The 17279-nt window shown below is 35.9% G+C and overlaps 1 protein-coding gene across 13 annotated transcripts in view; it reads left to right on the top strand.

The window, feature by feature from the left end:
* Window positions 1-17279, top strand: part of SMARCA1 (SNF2 related chromatin remodeling ATPase 1) — a 1054017-nt gene that overhangs the window by 57375 nt on the left and 979363 nt on the right. For 5 of the 13 annotated variants that reach the window (XR_011998184.1, XR_011998183.1, XM_072743672.1 and 2 more), the window contains one exon: window positions 12807-12917. Coding sequence is in view for 11 of the 13 variants with exons in the window: in XM_072743672.1 (XP_072599773.1) it covers window positions 12807-12917 (111 nt within the window). In the remaining 2 variants the exon portion in view is untranslated. Of the gene's footprint in view, window positions 1-12806; window positions 12949-13966; window positions 14770-17279 lie in introns of those variants that run through there. The other 8 variants (XM_072743666.1, XM_072743665.1, XM_072743673.1 and 5 more) reach the window with 4 other exon arrangements.

Raw genomic sequence — 17279 nt, 5'->3', positions numbered from 1 at the left:
GGGACCCCAGGATCGCGCCCTGGGCCAAAGGCAGGCGCCAAACCGCCGAGCCACCCAGGGATCCCCTGAACACTTTTTAAAATATAACACATTTTTAATGTTAGCATTGTCAGTCTTTTGTCAGCTGAGGTAATTAAGACAAAAATAGATTTATATAGCCTAAAAATTAAAAGCACCAGAAACTAACAATGCAAACAATGAACCTTTTTTTTTGTTTTAGAGGTGGAGAGAGGTGGTGAGAGAGCGGGGGAGAGGGAGGGAGAACCTTAAGCAGGCTCCACGTCCAGTGCAGAGCTTGATGCAGGGCATGCAGTCACCACCGAGATAATGACTTGAGCTCAAATCAAGAGTTAGACACTTAACTGACTGAGCCACCCAGGTACCCCCAAATAATGGACATTTTTAAGTAGTTGCTGTTTATCATAAATGTTTTCTTGACCTAAAGTGCTAATAGGGGTGTGAAGCAATGCTTAATATTTTGTTTGATTCATTTTGTATTATCAGTTCAAGCTGAATAAAAAGAAAAATCTAAAAAAAAATCTGAGTTGCTATATCGAAGACACTAATTTTGGCAGATGTTTTATAAGATCAGATATTTCTTAAAACTTTAACATAAATTTAGAGTGTTCTTGGACTGTTAGAATGTGCCTGTCAAGTTTATGGAATACATAATACTGGAGAGCTAGCAAATACTTTGGATTAACCCAGATTCAAAAGGAAGGAACTAGAGAAATTGGAATGATGGATAGGTTGAATTTCACAACATGAAGGTTAATAGAAATAAATTTAAAGTGCTGTGCTTACACAAAAGGATATGAAGAGGTATATATGTTAATAAGAAAAAAGTTAAAAATAAAAACATTAAGAATTAATCTGTAGCATGAAAGGCTTAGGTTTGAGGTAGGAAAGTTTGACAGGGTTCTTTGGATCATTGAAATAGATTATTGAAGGACAATGTAAATAGCTTTTCTGTTAGCTTTGAAAATGAGATTCTGTTTTGACTCTGAAGACTTTGGCAGTGAGTTAGTTAGCCTTTTAAGGTGTCTTCTAGCTCATTGCATCTATGACCATGTTTAGCAGGGAACTCCTTTCAAAAGCCATGATTTAAAAATTTTTAGCTAGTTGGAGTTTTATGTGTGTAATGATCTCATGTAGGGCAGCATCAACACCTTGTAAGAGACATCTGTCTACTTGCATTTGTCAGTGAATCATGTTTAAGATCATAAATGCCCTTTTATGCGATAAAGCATTTGCTGATTTTTGAGTATTATTTCAGTGGTACCTTACTAATTTTTTAAAAGGTTGAGAATTTAATCCTCTTTTCAGTTTCTATAATCATTAAACTAAAGCAGAGTATGAAACAGATTAAAAAGTGAAAGAAAAACCTTATATTATTTGTAATAAGAACATGGCTATAGAACTCCATAACCTGATTTTATTTTCTGAGAAAAACCCCGGCATATTATTAACAACCACTAGATGTCTCTGAACACCCTTGTAAAGGTTCTTATTTTCCTCCATCTTCTTTCTACAAAGCATTTACTTCTTTCTTTACCAAGAGATTTAAATCTCCAATGTATACTTTCCAAAGAGCAGATATTAACTAATTACATGATTGTGAAGTGAAACCTTTATTTTGTCTGTTAATAATGAAGATACCTCTGTCCTCCTGGGAGGTGGAATTTATGATTTCTAAAGAATCTTTAAGAACATATAGTAGTTTATTTCATATTTAAATATTTTAATCCAAAGTTTTTTGTTTGTTAACTTTTCTATCATACTGTTTTTATTTCCCTCCTAGCTAGTGGATAATTTTTGTTTATATTTCTAGATTTAGAGTATAGGTAATATATTTTAGAACATGCATACAGTTAGGCTGTCTTTTTGGAATATTTCATGGCATTATCAATCATTAGGGAATTAAAGGAATGGATTATTAATAATTTTAGGTGATCTCTTTGCCTCCTTATTTTAAATAATTGTTCTTGTATAGCGAATCACATGTACAATCTAGGAAGAAAACTTCTTGAAAAAGGCAGTTGGAGGGGGGCGCCTGGGTGGCTCAGTCGGTTGAGTGGTTGAGCATCTGCCTTCAGCTCTGGTCGTGATCCCAGGGTGCTGGGATCCAGCCCCGTGTCAGGCTCCCTGCTCAGCAGGGAGTCTGCTTCTCCCTCTCCCCGCTCCCCTCACCCTACTTGTGCTCTCTCTCACTAACTCTCTCTCTCTGAAATAAATAAAATCTTAAAAAAAGAAAAAACTATTGTTACTTCCAAAATTAGTTTCATTGAAAAATCCTATCTTAGAAATACAGAGGATGTAATTTGATTCATTATGTGAGTGTGTCACTGTGTTCAAATTAAAATCTTAATGAGTAAACTTTAAACTTGGCTTACTAAAGAAGCTATCTTTTAAAAACATAGTTTTGTTTAAAGTTGACTCTTCTTTCCCAGAGACACCAATAAATAGTGTGAAATACTTAGGAAAAAAGTGGAAACCTTGGTAGTTATATTTTATTCAGACATTTCAAAGTGTTGGATTCATGGCTTTTGACTTAACTAACAGTCTTAAAGTGCTTAAAGGCATGAACCTCCACTTTTAAATATGCCTCAGTTTGAAAGCCTTCAGCTAAAGTATGAAGATTTCTTTGAGGCTTTTCTCCATTTAAAACTGCTGGCTATACAAAAGAGGAAATGAGTTTCAGTTCTATTTCTATGTGCTAAAAAGATTGTGATTTTTTTTTCTCTGAGAACTTGTGTGGTCTTTAAGTAAGTAATCAGTTGCTATTGAACTACATAAACAAGTAGGAAGGATATGATCAATTTAGATTTTTAAGCTCAGAGCATGTGAATTGCCCTCTCATTTTCCTGCTAAGAAAAATACCATGTAATAGGGTCTTAGTCTTAGGACATTCAAATATGATCATATTTAAAAGGACCTTTACCAAGTGACTATAAGAGGAGATGATAATACTGTGTTTGTATAGTACCTTTTATGTAATACCTGCCAATTTGTTTACTAACATTAGCTCATTAATTTTTTGGCATTACTTTTAGGGAATGAGTTTCAGGGTATTATCTCCATTCATTTAGTGACAGACTAACGTGAGCGGGAGATTTGAGAAGAATCTGAGAGATTCAAAAGATCTAGCACATTATTCAAGTTTACTGGAAAGGACATGTGGAAAATACCCAAAGTTTAATCAGTATTTCCTTAGACCTGTTTAGCTCCTTTTAAGGACTTGTAGGAGAAAAGACAGAATTTAACTTTCTAAGATAAAGAACATTTCTTGATGTAACCATTTATTGCATCCTTGGTGGGTTGCTTTGTCTCAATTTTAGTCAGAAAGCATTTTTACCTTTTAGCCTTTGAGGAGCTTTTTTCTTTCCTCTCAGGCACCTCAGGAAGCTGTGTGGGCACTGCTTGTAGCCATGTACCTTGGAGTTGAATCAAAGTATTAGTAATGAATTGCTTACAATTGCCCTGCCTTAGGTAGTTAAATGAATTTTTCTGACAGCATCTCAGAGGAAGAATCGTACACTATTGTATACAATGTAATAAAAATTCTGTGTTATCACTGTTTGTTTTCAAATCACAGCTTTATTATTAATGAAAGTCTTCCCTATTTAAAATTAAGGCAATGACATTCCTCATTAGAATTGTAGGAGAAGAAAATTCTTTTTAGAAAATATTGCTATTGCTTTTTTAAAGATTTTATTTATTTATTCATGAGAGAGACACAGAGAGAGGCAGAGACATAGGTAGAAGGAGAAGCAGGCTCCCTGTGGGGAACCCGATGCAGGACTCGATTCCAGAACCCTGGGATCATGACTTGAGTGGAAGGCAGACACTCAACCACTGAGCCACCCAGATGCCCCTTGCTATAGCTTTTTCTTAGCTTGCAAGCAAATGTTTATTAAGCTATTTGGTACAGGATATTTTATAAATCATTTGTCCAATAGAGAGGATTTTCTTTATACATACTTTAGAAAAATGAATGTCAGATTCAAAAATTTTCAACTTACTCTATAGTCGCAATAATACTTCTGTTTGTTGTTTATGCAGCATAGTCTAGGATATTTCATACAGAATGCTGCTTGTGATTTTTTGTTTTATATATTAGTACTTAATTGTGTGATAATAGCCAGTATTGTTATTTTAGAGCATTACAGTGAACTGTGAAAATATGAATTAATGCAATATTCGTAAAATTGGTAAACTAAAATGTATTGATGGGTTCTTCTTGAGTATAATATTATTAAAATATTAAAAACAAAATATTTATGCTCACAGGGATATATTTCTGGTTGCATTTAAAAGACTAAAATGTCCCTTTTCACCCTTAATTAAATTAATTTAATAAATTAATTTCAATTTAAATTCTATTTGCCAACATATAACACCCAGTGCTCATCTCATCACATGCCCTTCTTAATGCCCGTTACCCAGTTATCACATCCTCCCACTTACCTCCCCTCTGCAACCCTTTGTTTCCCAGAGGTAGGAGTCTCTTATGGTTTATCTTCCTCTCTAGTTTTTCCCCACTCAGTTTCCCCCTCCTTATGTTCCCTTTCATTATTTATATTTCACATATGAGTAAAACCATATGATAATTGTCTGTCTCTGATTGATTTATTTCACTCAGCATAATACCCTCCAGTTTCATCCACATCAGTGTAAATGGTAGGTATTCATCCTTTCGGATTCAGCCTTCAGAGGCACGTACAGGAGACGTAGTGCTTAACTTTGCCTTGAAGGTTAGATTAGAGGAATGGCTTCCCAAATGAGGTCCTTCTTGGATCCATGTCTTGAAAAACTAGGAGTTGGCCATGGGACTACATTCTGGGTTGTGGAAATAGCCTATGCAAGGGTATAAACAAGCACAGCATATTCAGAAATTGCAAGTAGGTTAGTATGGTAGGGTGAGTAGGGAAGTACTGAGAGATAAGTAAATAGCTGGTATCCAGATTATGAAGGGTCTTGTCTACTGTATAGAAGTCTTCTGTCATTAGTCTATAGCAAATGAGGGGAGTCATTGAAAGACTTTAATAGGGAAGTGACAATGATCAGATTTACATTTTAGAAATACTGTTCTAAAGGGTTGTAGAAGGGGAGCTGGGTGGGGGATTGAGGTAACTGGGTGACAGGCACTGAGGAGGGCACTTGATGGGATGAGCATTGGGTGTTATATGTTGGCAAATCGAACTTCAATAAAAACAAATGAAAAAAATAAATACAATACAGAACAAATTTTCAATAAAGAAAGTAAAAAAAAAAAGAAATACTGTTCTGTGGAAGTGGGCAAGTGTCTACCTCAGTCACCACATAAACTGATAATTCCCAAATTTATATCTATTTTTCCTCTGTTCCTCCTTTTTTCCCCTTCCCTTGGCTAAAGTATCACCATCTACCTCAGAGTTCTTTAAAAAGAAATTTTTTTACTACTCTCTTAAACTTAAAGTGCAATTGGTTATATCTGAAGGGACCAGCATAGCACCTTGCACAAAGTAGGCATTCAGTGAATAATGAGCATGGAACTGTAGTACTTCAGTTGGCTTCTATATCATAAACTCCTGCATTTGAATCAGATTTAGATAGAAAGCAAAGAAATGTAGCAATGAGTTTGAGTTCTTTTCTTTTCATCTACCTTTTTCTAATGATAGACTTTATTTGGCTGTTATCCGTGAGGCTTTTATTTTTTCATAAATTTGAATAATCTGTTATAAATATCAGGTGTTTTATTAGCAAATATAGTGTTGGATTTAAGACTGATCTGTTCTAATAATCTGAAATACAATAAATGCACTAACAGGAGTCCATTTTATGTATTTATACTTATGTGCTATCTTGTGAGGAAGTGACAGTAACATTTTATAAGTAATGCTGTTTAAGCAGTAACAGGTAAGTAAAAGTATCATAACATTTGATACTTGTTTGAGAAATACAGGATATAGTTATTGGAATATTAACTCCCATTTAACTGCCAATACTTGGGCCCTGAGATTGTAATATAGAATGCTGTTGCTTTTTAAAAGTATGATAGAGATTCAGAAGTGGCAAAGAACCTGGAAAATATACCACAGAATGTACAGCTGAAGGTCCTGATTCTGAAAGTAAAATATAGGGAGTTAATAAAAGAGCAAAGGAGGAAAATACCCATTTTGTTTTACTAAGAACTGTAGAAGAAATTTCTGACCTTTTTTTTTAAAGATTTATTTATTTATTTATCATAGACAGAGAGAGAGAGAGGCAGAGACACAGGAGGGAGAAGCAGGCTCCATGCCGGGAGCCTGACATGGGACTCGATCCCGGGACTCCAGGATCGTGCCCTGGGCCAAAGGCAGGCACTAAACCGCTGAGCCACCCAGGGATCCCCGAAATTTCTGACTTTATAGAACTACCTACAAATTTAGAGGTGCAAATGTCGAGCGCAATTTATTTTTTTGCCCTTGTTCATTCACCTGCTTTTGACTTTGAACTATAACAGGCACAGACCTTCTGTCATTCAGACTTAGGTAGGCTTAATGTCTAGGATTTTAGTACATAGGAAATGTAATGTGGAGCCTCTTTAATCTCTTTCAGTAAGTCACTTCAACTCTACTGATGCTTTCTGTGCCTTTTGAGTTGATGCTTTGAAGCTGAGTATTGGGGCAAAGGATGTTTGAACTTGGTGCCTGGCATGATTGATATTCACCACACAGTAAGGGGCAGCGCTGCTCATTGCAAACATTTCATTATTTATTAAATAAAGGTAGAGATACATATCTTAGTATTCAAAACTTGAAACTTGGATGACTTTGCATTGAATAGAATCACAAACCATTTAGAAAGGTATGGAAAACCAAGGCAGCATAATTTGTTTAAAGTAAATCTAAAGACTAGTTTAAAACAGGGTTTGTCAAACTACAGCTCCCCCCACCTGTTTTTGTATGGCCTGCAAGCCAAGAATTATTTTTATATTTTCAAATGGTTGGATGAAAATTAAAAAGCTATTTTGTGACATGTAAAAATGATACAAAATTCAAATTTTAGTATCTGTAAGTAAGGTTTTATGGGAACACAGCCATACTCCCTCATTTATGTATTGTCTACAGCTGCTCTCATGCTACAGTGGCAGAGCTGAGTAGTTGTGACAGAGACTGTTTGTTCTGCAAAGTTGAAAATATTTACTATCTGGCTCTTCACAGAAAAGATGTGTGCTCTGGTTAAAAGAATGTGTAGGAAAGATGGAAAGAAAGAAATTATATAACCAATGGTAGATATAAGTGCTATAATAGTCCTTTAAGAAAAGTGTTAAATGAAAGATGGTTAAAAGGAGAGATACTGGGATCCCTGGGTGACGCAGCGGTTTGGCGCCTGCCTTTGGCCCAGGGCGCGATCCTGGAGACCCGGGATCGAATCCCACATCAGGCTCCCGGTGCATGGAGCCTGCTTCTCCCTCTGCCTGTGCCTCTGCCTCTCTCTCTCTCTCTCTCTGTGACTATCATAAATAAAAAAAAAAAAAAAAAAAGGAGAGATACTTTAGCCTAAAAGAGAGGTGTTTGGGAGGTCTGGTGGTGATTGTGATGGAGGCATGAGAGCTGCCTTGTAGTATTTGAAAGATTGCCGTATAGAAGAGGAAATCAGCTTGTTCTTTGTGACTACAAAAATTAGACCTAGAACCAGTTGTTGGAAATATAAGGTAGCATCGTATTAGTTAAGATTTTTAACTATTCCAAAAGTGGAATAGACAACTCTGGGAGGTAGTCTATTGGTAGTCTCATCGGAAGAATTCAGACAGGCCAGACAACTAACTAGCAAGGACCTAATAGAAGGGCTTCAGCATCAACTCGAATGATTTTTAAAGATCCTTTCTAATCTTGAGAGTCTGTAATTTTATGAACTTGCACTATTGTGGATCTGTATCAAAGGAAAATTTCCAAGTACAAAATACACCTTTGATTACATCATCACTTCTGCTCAAAAATCCATTAATGAGATCCTTTTGTCAGCTAAATTAAGTAAAATTCCTAAGTTCGGGCAGCCCCGCTGCCTGCAGCCCAGGGCGTGATCTGGAGACCCTGGATCGAGGTCCACGTCAGGCTCTCTGCATGGAGCCTGCTTCTCCCTCTGCCTGTGTCTCTCCCTCTCTCTTTCTGCATCTCTTTGAATAAATAAATAAAATCTTAAAAAAAAAATCCTAAGTTCTTCACTGTTAGTGTCTAGGTTCTTTGTATTTTGATCTAAACTTAGCTTTATCTATCACTCTTACCCTGCACAGCATTTCCCAAGTTGGTTTCTACCAAACATTGTTCTAGGATATGCAAATCTATGATATGCAGAACAAAGCTTCTGTGTTCAATTAGATTTGGGAAATGCTGATACTGAATCTTGCCCTTGATGCTTCCAATTTACATTAAAGTACTAAAAGCTCTCGAGAAGTCCTGCCCTGAATAAATTTGTTTAACTTTTTAAAAATCCAGTATCTCCCACACATGTATGAACACATAATACTTTTTCCTTTTTGCCACAGATACTAACACTGTAGACCAATTTTCCATTTGTCATTTTCTTTTTATTTGTTAAAGATTTATTTATTTTAGAGACAGAGAATGAGAGAGAGAGCATGAGGGAAAGAGGAGCAGAGGGAGAGGGAGAGGTAGAGAATCTCAAGCAGGCTCAATGTTGAGCACAGAGCCTGATGCAGGGCTTGAAGTTAGGGCTCTAGGATCATGAGCCAAAACAAGAGTTGGACATTCAACTGATTGAGCTACCAGGGACCCCTCTATTGTCATTTTCTTATGGAAATATCTTCTTATTCTCTCTCTCTCTCTTTTGTTATTTACACATCCTCTCTTTTCCTCTTGTGTGCTCTTTCTCTCCTTCCAACTTCATTCCTAAATCTAGTGTTGGGAAATGGTGAAGCAGATAATTAGACCACAGAATTGTGTAAACAGTTTGAGACCACATAAAATATTCCCTGTAACCCCAGGGAAATAGGAATATAAAGAGGTACAATAATTTAGGAGAATATGAATGTGAAAGGAGAAATTATATAAGATGAAGGTGCTTTTGATATCATGAAATTTTTCATAGTCAGTTATTCAAAAAGCAAATCACTTTTATTGGTAATTTGGCCTTTTGCCTTGTAATTTCTGGTTTTAGCTAGTGTTCTGTTTACGATACCATCTGTTTAGGCAGTGTTTGAGCATGTGAATAAAAAATGAGATTGCTATCTGTAGAGAAAGTGACATCACCTATTCTAGGAAGGTAATGTCCATACTCTCCCATTCCTTGGTGCCTTTCTCTAAAGGGTATTTTTCTGTGTCTGGAGTAGTTAGTGCCCTGTTAAAAGGAATGAAGGTAAGAACTTATTATACAGTCTATTTATAATCATTTGGAGATGTTCTACTTCCCTGCATATGAGACAGTCTCAAAAGTATTAGTTTTTTCCCCTGAATACCCATATGAACCATGAACATGTATCTAAAGATATCTGCAGTCACTGGTAACTATTACTTATTGCGAATAATAACAGCCAGAGGGTACGGCTTAATGATTCAAGAATCAGCTTCACATAAAGACTCTATATAGTCTCCCTAGAAACCAACAGTCCAATCTCATCAGGGTCAACTTAGCCCTTTTTTATAATAGATAAATTGAATAACATGCTGTTTAATTTGTATGTGTGTTATTGAATGAAGCTATGAAGAGTATATGGTCTGCATATAAAGATACAGCTATTGTTTTGGTAAGTAAGGTTGTTATTTTTCCTAAATTATTTAACCGTGGGTAATTGAGGGTGCAAAAGAAATTTGAATGCACCAGTGTTTTGTAAAGTTATTTTTAATAAATAGTAATATTTTCAAAACATTAAGGAGGATTTGTTTTTGGTTAGATTATCTTTGGTTTTCCGCCTCTTTTTGGGCTTGAATTTTTAGGAAGTAGAAAATGCCTGGATAGTTGATCATCTTTCTGTATGTATCATTTCCTATGTTGTATGTCATTTTTCTGGCTTTTATTTAGACAGTTAAAATATACTAAAAAACCATTTGACACTTCCTAAAAGCATTATAGATGGCCCAGGACCTAAATGTTCATTGCAGAAAATTTGGAAAATGCAGTCTAGTGTGAAAATGAAAATAAAAGCTAGCATTGGTTCTACTTTCAGAGATAGCTGCTGCTGGCCACTTGTAATGCTGTAGTTACTATTCTCTCATGTATACAGTAAGATGTGTCCGTGTATTCCATTTTCAAATGATCCAAAAGTTTAGTTTTCAGTATTTCCCCACTAAAAATAATACTTCTCCAAAGATTCTTTTGTAAATTTTTGTATACATCTCTTATTTCCTTACATTAACTTCCTAGGAGTGGAATTGTTTGTTCAAAAGATAGAAAATTTTTAAGATGCTTCATTGATATTCCCAAATTGCTCTCTAGAAAGGTATAGTCTATTTTTAAAAAGATTTTATTTTCAAGTAACCTCTACACCCAACGTAGGGCTCAAACCCACAACCTGACAACAAGAGTCACATTCTCCACCAACTGAGCTAGCCAGGTGCTCCGAGAGGTGTAGTGTATTAGTCTCCTTGGCATGCCATAACAGAATACCACAAATGAGGTGGCTTAAACAGGAGTTTTTCACAGTTTTGGAGATTGGAAATTCAAGATCACAGTGCCTGCAGGGTTGGTTTCTGGTGAGGTCTTTCTCCCTGGCTGGTAGACTGTGCCAGCTCACTGTATTCTCATGTGGCTCTTTCTCTGTACAAGTGTAGAGAGAGGCATCTCTGGTGTCTCCTCCTCTTCTTATAAGAAGACCAGTCCTGTTGGATTAGATCCCTACCCTTACAACCTCTTTTAACCTTAATTACCCCCTTAAAGGCATTATCTTCAAAGATAGTAATATTGTGGAGGTGTTACGCTTCAACATGTGAATTTTGGGGTTTAGGGAACAATGCAGTTTACAGCAGGCAGTAACATTAGCATCCCATCATCAATGAATGAGAGTTCCCATATCCCCATCTTATTGCCAGCACTGGGTATGTACACCACATACACATACATGCACGTATCACTGGCAATTTGATAAAGATGGCATTGTTTTACTTTGCATTTCTTTGATCATTAGTTTTAGTGGAAATTTTAAAAATATTTGGATATTTTAAATTTTTGTGAGTTTTCTATTCTTATACTTTGACCATATTTTTTGTTGGGGTTCTTAATTGCCAGTAAACCTACATCTTCATTTTTGTGTTTAGCTATTTGCATGTATCATTTTTGCTTTTTACAGAAAAGGAATTATACTTTAGAATGGTATTTATCTATGATTTATCTTTAAATACAGCTGAGTATACAGAGTTAATATATGTATCTATATTAATGAATCCTGTTTAATGCTCACTATACATTCATAAAAACCATTTATAGTTTGGATGCATTGATTTGCTGGCAATGAAATATAGGTAGTGGCAAGGTTAATACAAAATCTTTTCAGGTATTGTTTAGTTTGCATTAACAAATACAGCAGAGTTTCCTGAGATACGCTCCTCAGAACTCTAATCCCTCAAGACATCCTGTGAGAAGACATTTCTCCTGGTTGAATAGCCTTGGGAACTGCTTGCATCCTCTATCTGCCACCTAGTGCTTGACAGAGCTTACCAGGAATTTAAGTCTTTGAGAAGCTCTGGCATAAAGAAATCTGTTTGTTTGTTTGTTTGTTTGTTTATTTATTTATTTATTTATTTATTTATTTATTTATAAATCTGTTTGACATTTGTAACCCGCATACCTCCAAAACTTATTTTGGCATAGGACAGTATCCCCTTTTTTGTTTATGTGATTTTTAAAAAGATTCTATTTATTTATTCATGAGAGACAGAGAGAGAGAGAGGCAGAGACATAGGCAGAGGAGAATATGTGATTTTTAAAAAGATTCTATTTATTTATTCATGAGAGACAGAGAGAGAGAGAGGCAGAGACATAGGCAGAGGAGAAGCAATTTCCCTACATGGAGCCCAAAGTGGGACTCGATTCCGGACCTCGGGATCATGCCCTGAGCCAAAGGCAGATGCTCAACTGCTGAGCCACCTAGGTGTCCCATGTTTATGTGATTTTTGTTAACTTTTTATTTTGAAATGATTTACAGGAGGTTATAAAGAAATGTATAGGAAGGTCCCATTCACCCTTCATCAAGTTTTCCCCGATGGTAATATCTTGCATAACTATATGGCAGTGTCAGAATCAGGAAATCCATATTAGTATAGTCCATAGAGCTTATTCGAATTTCACTGGTTATATACATGTACTCGTGTGTGTGTGTCAGTGCAGTTTTACCAGAGGTAGGTTTGTGTAATCAGCACCACAAGACTCCCTTATGCTAGCTCTTTATAGTCACACACACTCTCCCCCCCACCCTTTGCTAGCTCCCAGCCACCATTGATAAGTGCTTTATTCCTAAACTTTCATTATTTCAAGAATGTTCTATAAATGGAGTAATATGGTATGTAACCTTTTGAAATTGGCTGTTTTCACTCCATGTAATTCACTTCAGGTTCATCAGACTGTTGTGTGTGCCAATAGTTCTTTCCTTTCTGTTGCTAAATAGCATTTCATGATATGGATGGACTATGTTTACCCATTTATCCATTGAGTGATTTTTACTGCTCCCCATATTTTTGGTGGAATCTCTTAATACCCTGTATGAATTTTGTTCTGAAGTACACCAACTTGAGAAATTCTGTACCACAGAAATGATACCATTAAATAATTACTACTTTTTAAAGATTATACCTGAGTTGCAGAAATTAAAAATATTTTATTATTTGGTTTAGGAATTCCAGAGACGCTGTAATACTCTGATTTCATTGATTGAGAAAGAAAATATGGAAATTGAGGAAAGAGAGAGAGCAGAAAAGAAGAAACGGGCAACTAAAACTCCAATGGTAAAATTTTCAGCATTTTCCTAACTTTTAGGTAGATCTCATTTTTTTTTACATAATTAAAATGCCTATATTATGTTTAATGCCACATGATACCTATTATAAAAACTGTTTTTATGAAGTGCTAATTTGTTTTTGACAGAAAAAGAATACACTACAACCGCATTCCCTATTTGTTTATAAAACATATGGTTAGGAACTCCCTCGTAACAGGGCTCAGTATTTAAAAAAAGTTCCTTCATGCAGAAGTATAATGCAAGTAAAATCCTTTAAATTGAGACTCTGGTTGTCATCGGGGAATAGGAGAAAGGGTGGGGTGGGATGGGATGGGATGGGGCTGAGATTGAAACTGGGAGTTCTGATTTGATCAAATAAGTTTTCTGATCTTTGTGGAACCATGAGTGCAAATGAGAACTTTGAGCAGACAGCAAAGCTTTACTTGGTTTATTTGGTAATAAATTAACTGTTGAATAATAAGGTGACTTGATATTAATCTAGTCAGGATGCCTTGTATAGCTACAATTTAAAATATTCTTTAATAGATCATATTATTTGAGTGTGGTTAAGTAAACTACCATATTTCATCAAGTCTAAGATGCTTCCTATTGTAAGACATAGCATTATTTTTTATGTTTCGCCAAGTAAAACTGCTGCCAAGTAATTAATTTTTCATCAATTGTGAAATGCATCTAGATTTCAGAGATGCTAAAGTGAAAAAAAAATGCGCATCATAGAATATGTGAAATATGGTATTTTAATATCTATCATATGGTTTTAAAAAATAATACATTCATAAATAGCATTTTGCCCAGAAAACTTTAAGTAGTACGTAGTTCTTTAAAATGAGAGTACATTTATAGTACCATGTGAAAGTAGACATTTGCTGACTATTTTTGATGGGTATTTTATGTCTTTTCTTAAAAAAAATCTTTGAAGGTTATTTTACATTGGGTTATATATATTTTGTTGGGCTATATAGAACATTAACTGTGAGTATAACATTTAAGTGAATATTCATGTTAAAATTTTTTTTTAATGCATTTACATCCTAGATTTAACATTGTTGGGCCATTTAAAAATGTGCATATTGGAGCAGAACATTAAATCTGTTTCCATTTTAGTCACAGAAAAGAAAAGCAGAGTCAGCTACTGAGAGCTCTGGAAAGAAGGATGTCAAGAAGGTGAAATCCTAAAGCCTAGAAATAAAGTTTTAAATGGGAAACTGCTATTTTCTTGTTCCCATCTTCAAATGCTAATTGCCAGTTCCAGTGTATTCATGGTACTCTAAGAAAAATCTCTTTGGTTTTGATTTCTTGCATATTTTATATATTTTACAATGCTTTCTACCTGAAATGTGTAGCTTTATATTTTATGCATTCTAGCAGTTTTGTGTACTGTATTTTGTGCATTTCATGTCTTCATCAGAATCCTCTCAGTCCTTGTTCCTTTGAAGCTTGTGCTGAGGTTTTAGCTTTTCTATGTTTTATATGCCGCTGCTTGGAAAGAGAACCGAGATTCTATAGCTGTATTATTGTTGTTTCATACTTTAAATTTATATGGCTGTGGAAAAATGAATTAAAATGATTTGAGGAGAAAGACTTTTTCACTTCTTTGTTGCTTTCTTTTCTATTGAGTATGGGCTTGTATGTGTTACTGCATACTGTGATTAGCATAATAATTGTTGCTTTTGAGGTCATCTAAATATTTTTTTCCGAAAGGAATAAAGGGTGAGAACAGAAAAATATTAAAAAACCCCTAATATTTGATACTGTGCTTGCTGTCAGTATGCATTACATTTAAATTATTCTCTAAATATTCAAGTGGGAAAATATAATAAAGAAATGTCTATAAGAAATTTAATTATTTCCTGTGTTTTGTGCAGTAGAAAAAGAGTTGTGTTATTGAATTGTATGGCTCACTACTATGTATTCGGTTGAAAGTTAAAGCTTTGCTTGCTGACTTGTGCGTGATCTTCTGTCCCATAGAGCTGGTTCAGAGGAGTCTGGGTATGACATGTAGATTTATTAACAACTAAGTTAAGAGTATGAAATAAGTGCTATGCATGTAGAAGAAGGGAGGGCTGGCTCTATAGGAATACAATTATGCTCAGATAACAATCTCAAAGTGTCAGAGGTTTTATACACCAAGAGTTTATTTCTTGCTCACACTACAGATTCCATGCAGATCATAAGGATATGAGAATGGGAGGGTATCTGTTCCATAGTCACTCAAGATTCTGGGCTAATGGAGGCTCCAATGTAGCTATACCATCTGGGATATGTGGCCTTTGCACCTGCTGCTGTAGGAGAAAGAAAGGCTGAAGAATCTCATGTAGGTTCTTCATTACCTAGGCCCAGAAATGATACATGTCCCATCCACTTATATTTCATCATCCCAAAGTAGTCACATGGTCCTGTGTATGTGAAAGGGCTGGCAAATGTAGGTGAACAAATGGAATGTTTTACATTACTGCCTCTGCCACAAGGGCCTGTTGACTCAGGAAAGAACCTGTGTCTCTCACATGGAACTTAGCATGTGATTAATCAGAATTGAGGTCAGGTTATAAGGAAACAGGGAAAATGGATTGGAATCTAGTGTGAAACACATAGCAAATAAGCAAAGTTGGGAATGCAGGACGGTGATTTTAGTTACTAAAACAAGGTTTGCATCACTAAAGAGTTGTTCCCTGCCCCTACCAAAATCTTTTGCATTTCCCATCAGATTCTATCACCGGTAAAACTTGGGTAGCTGTGAAATTCACACCCTCAGTCTTCTCATAGGGGTTCTGAAACCTAGGAATTGATCTAGAATGACAATCCACTGTCTGTTGGACTCTTCCAAGTCTTCATTCATTGTCTAGATTTCATATTTCTTACTGCCATGCTCCTGATTGGATTCTTTTACTGTTTCTACTCTTAGGACTTAGAGTTGTGTACTGTGCTGGAAGTTGGGGTGAAATTGAAGTGCTAGTAAGTGATGAAATTAGGACGATATTAAGTCAAGGGACCAAGAGATAACCCAAATCTATTCCGTGAGTTAACTACCCTTTCTGTAAGGTCCACAAAGAGGTGAAGGTAAGCAAAGTAATACTTCAGTAGCTGGCGCTTTGGCTTCAAACTTCAGTCCAGAGCTCATAAGCCCAAAATAAAATCTTGGAATTTTTTACTCCAGTGGGATTTAAACGCTATAGTTACTTGGGGTAAAGAAAATGATATCTGAGAGGGTTTTACTGAAACCCCCACGTTTTGTATACTGAAAAACAGTGAGCGTCCTAGACTATGATCGATCAGTTCAACATGTCTTTTCTTAGGAAATTAAGATGCAGGGTGGGAGCAGGTACAGTTAGGATCTTTAAAGTTCTTTCATGGAAATTTAACAATCTCTGCTTGTTCTTTCTCTGTTAACCCAGAGGGGGTTAATAGCTAAGCTGTATGTGAATATCTGCTTTAGGGGAAAAAATCTGCAGGTAAGTTCTTCCAGCCTTTTCATGGGGCCATTTTCCTGATCCATATTATTGTTCTTGTAAGACTTTCTAGGACCAAAGAGAAGTGAAATTCAGCTCTCCAAGATGTTCAATGAATACCTCTGGTGTCATCCTCAGAAACTTGAAATGGTTTTGTCCAGGACATTAACTTAAAGACCACACTATATTTAGTGAAAAAATCACCACTTGCTCTATTCCTCATCTTAGATTATATACAGGATTGTTGTCGAACATAGCCTACCAAGGAGGCCCATACAGTGACCACTAGATGATAGCACAGTCCAAATAATACAATGTTGGGGATACAAAATGCCCTGAGTCTGTATTTGAAACCTCTTTTACTGTCAGTTTTCCACAGATAAATTAAGGTATGCTAGAAAATTCAAGAGTCCTGAGAAAGAAATCCCATTTCAAACAAGGGGCTGAGTAGAGACTGAAGGGGTGGTAGCCCTAGACTGGGCTGCCCAATTGGGGAGAAAAAAACAGGACAATAAGTTTACCAGCAGAAGAGTGTGCTGTTTTCATGAATACAATCTTGTAAATGCACAGTTATCCGGCCCACCAGCAAAAATGGTACAGTCAATTGACCTTACCTGATTTCTGATTTACCGAATATGCAAAGAGGGAAGTAAGCAGAACAGGGAGCCTGAGTGGTTTTCTTCACTCAAGACTTCTGTAGAAGATAAGAGCTGAATAGGTTTTCCAATAATCTTTGGGCTCCCACAGAGGCACTTGGAAAGTATCTGTCTGATCCATTGCATACTCAGGCTCTAATTTCCTTAGAATCAAAAGAAAGTGGTGAGCTCAGTAATCTCTCATTTACTTAATGGCCATTTGTATCTCAGTCTTTATTGCACAACTCCTTTTTCTCCTGGCTCCCT

This window comes from Vulpes vulpes, chromosome X, assembly GCF_048418805.1.
Source record: "Vulpes vulpes isolate BD-2025 chromosome X, VulVul3, whole genome shotgun sequence".
NCBI classification, from domain to species: domain Eukaryota; kingdom Metazoa; phylum Chordata; class Mammalia; order Carnivora; family Canidae; genus Vulpes; species Vulpes vulpes.
This window is presented reverse-complemented; position numbering and strand designations above follow the sequence as displayed.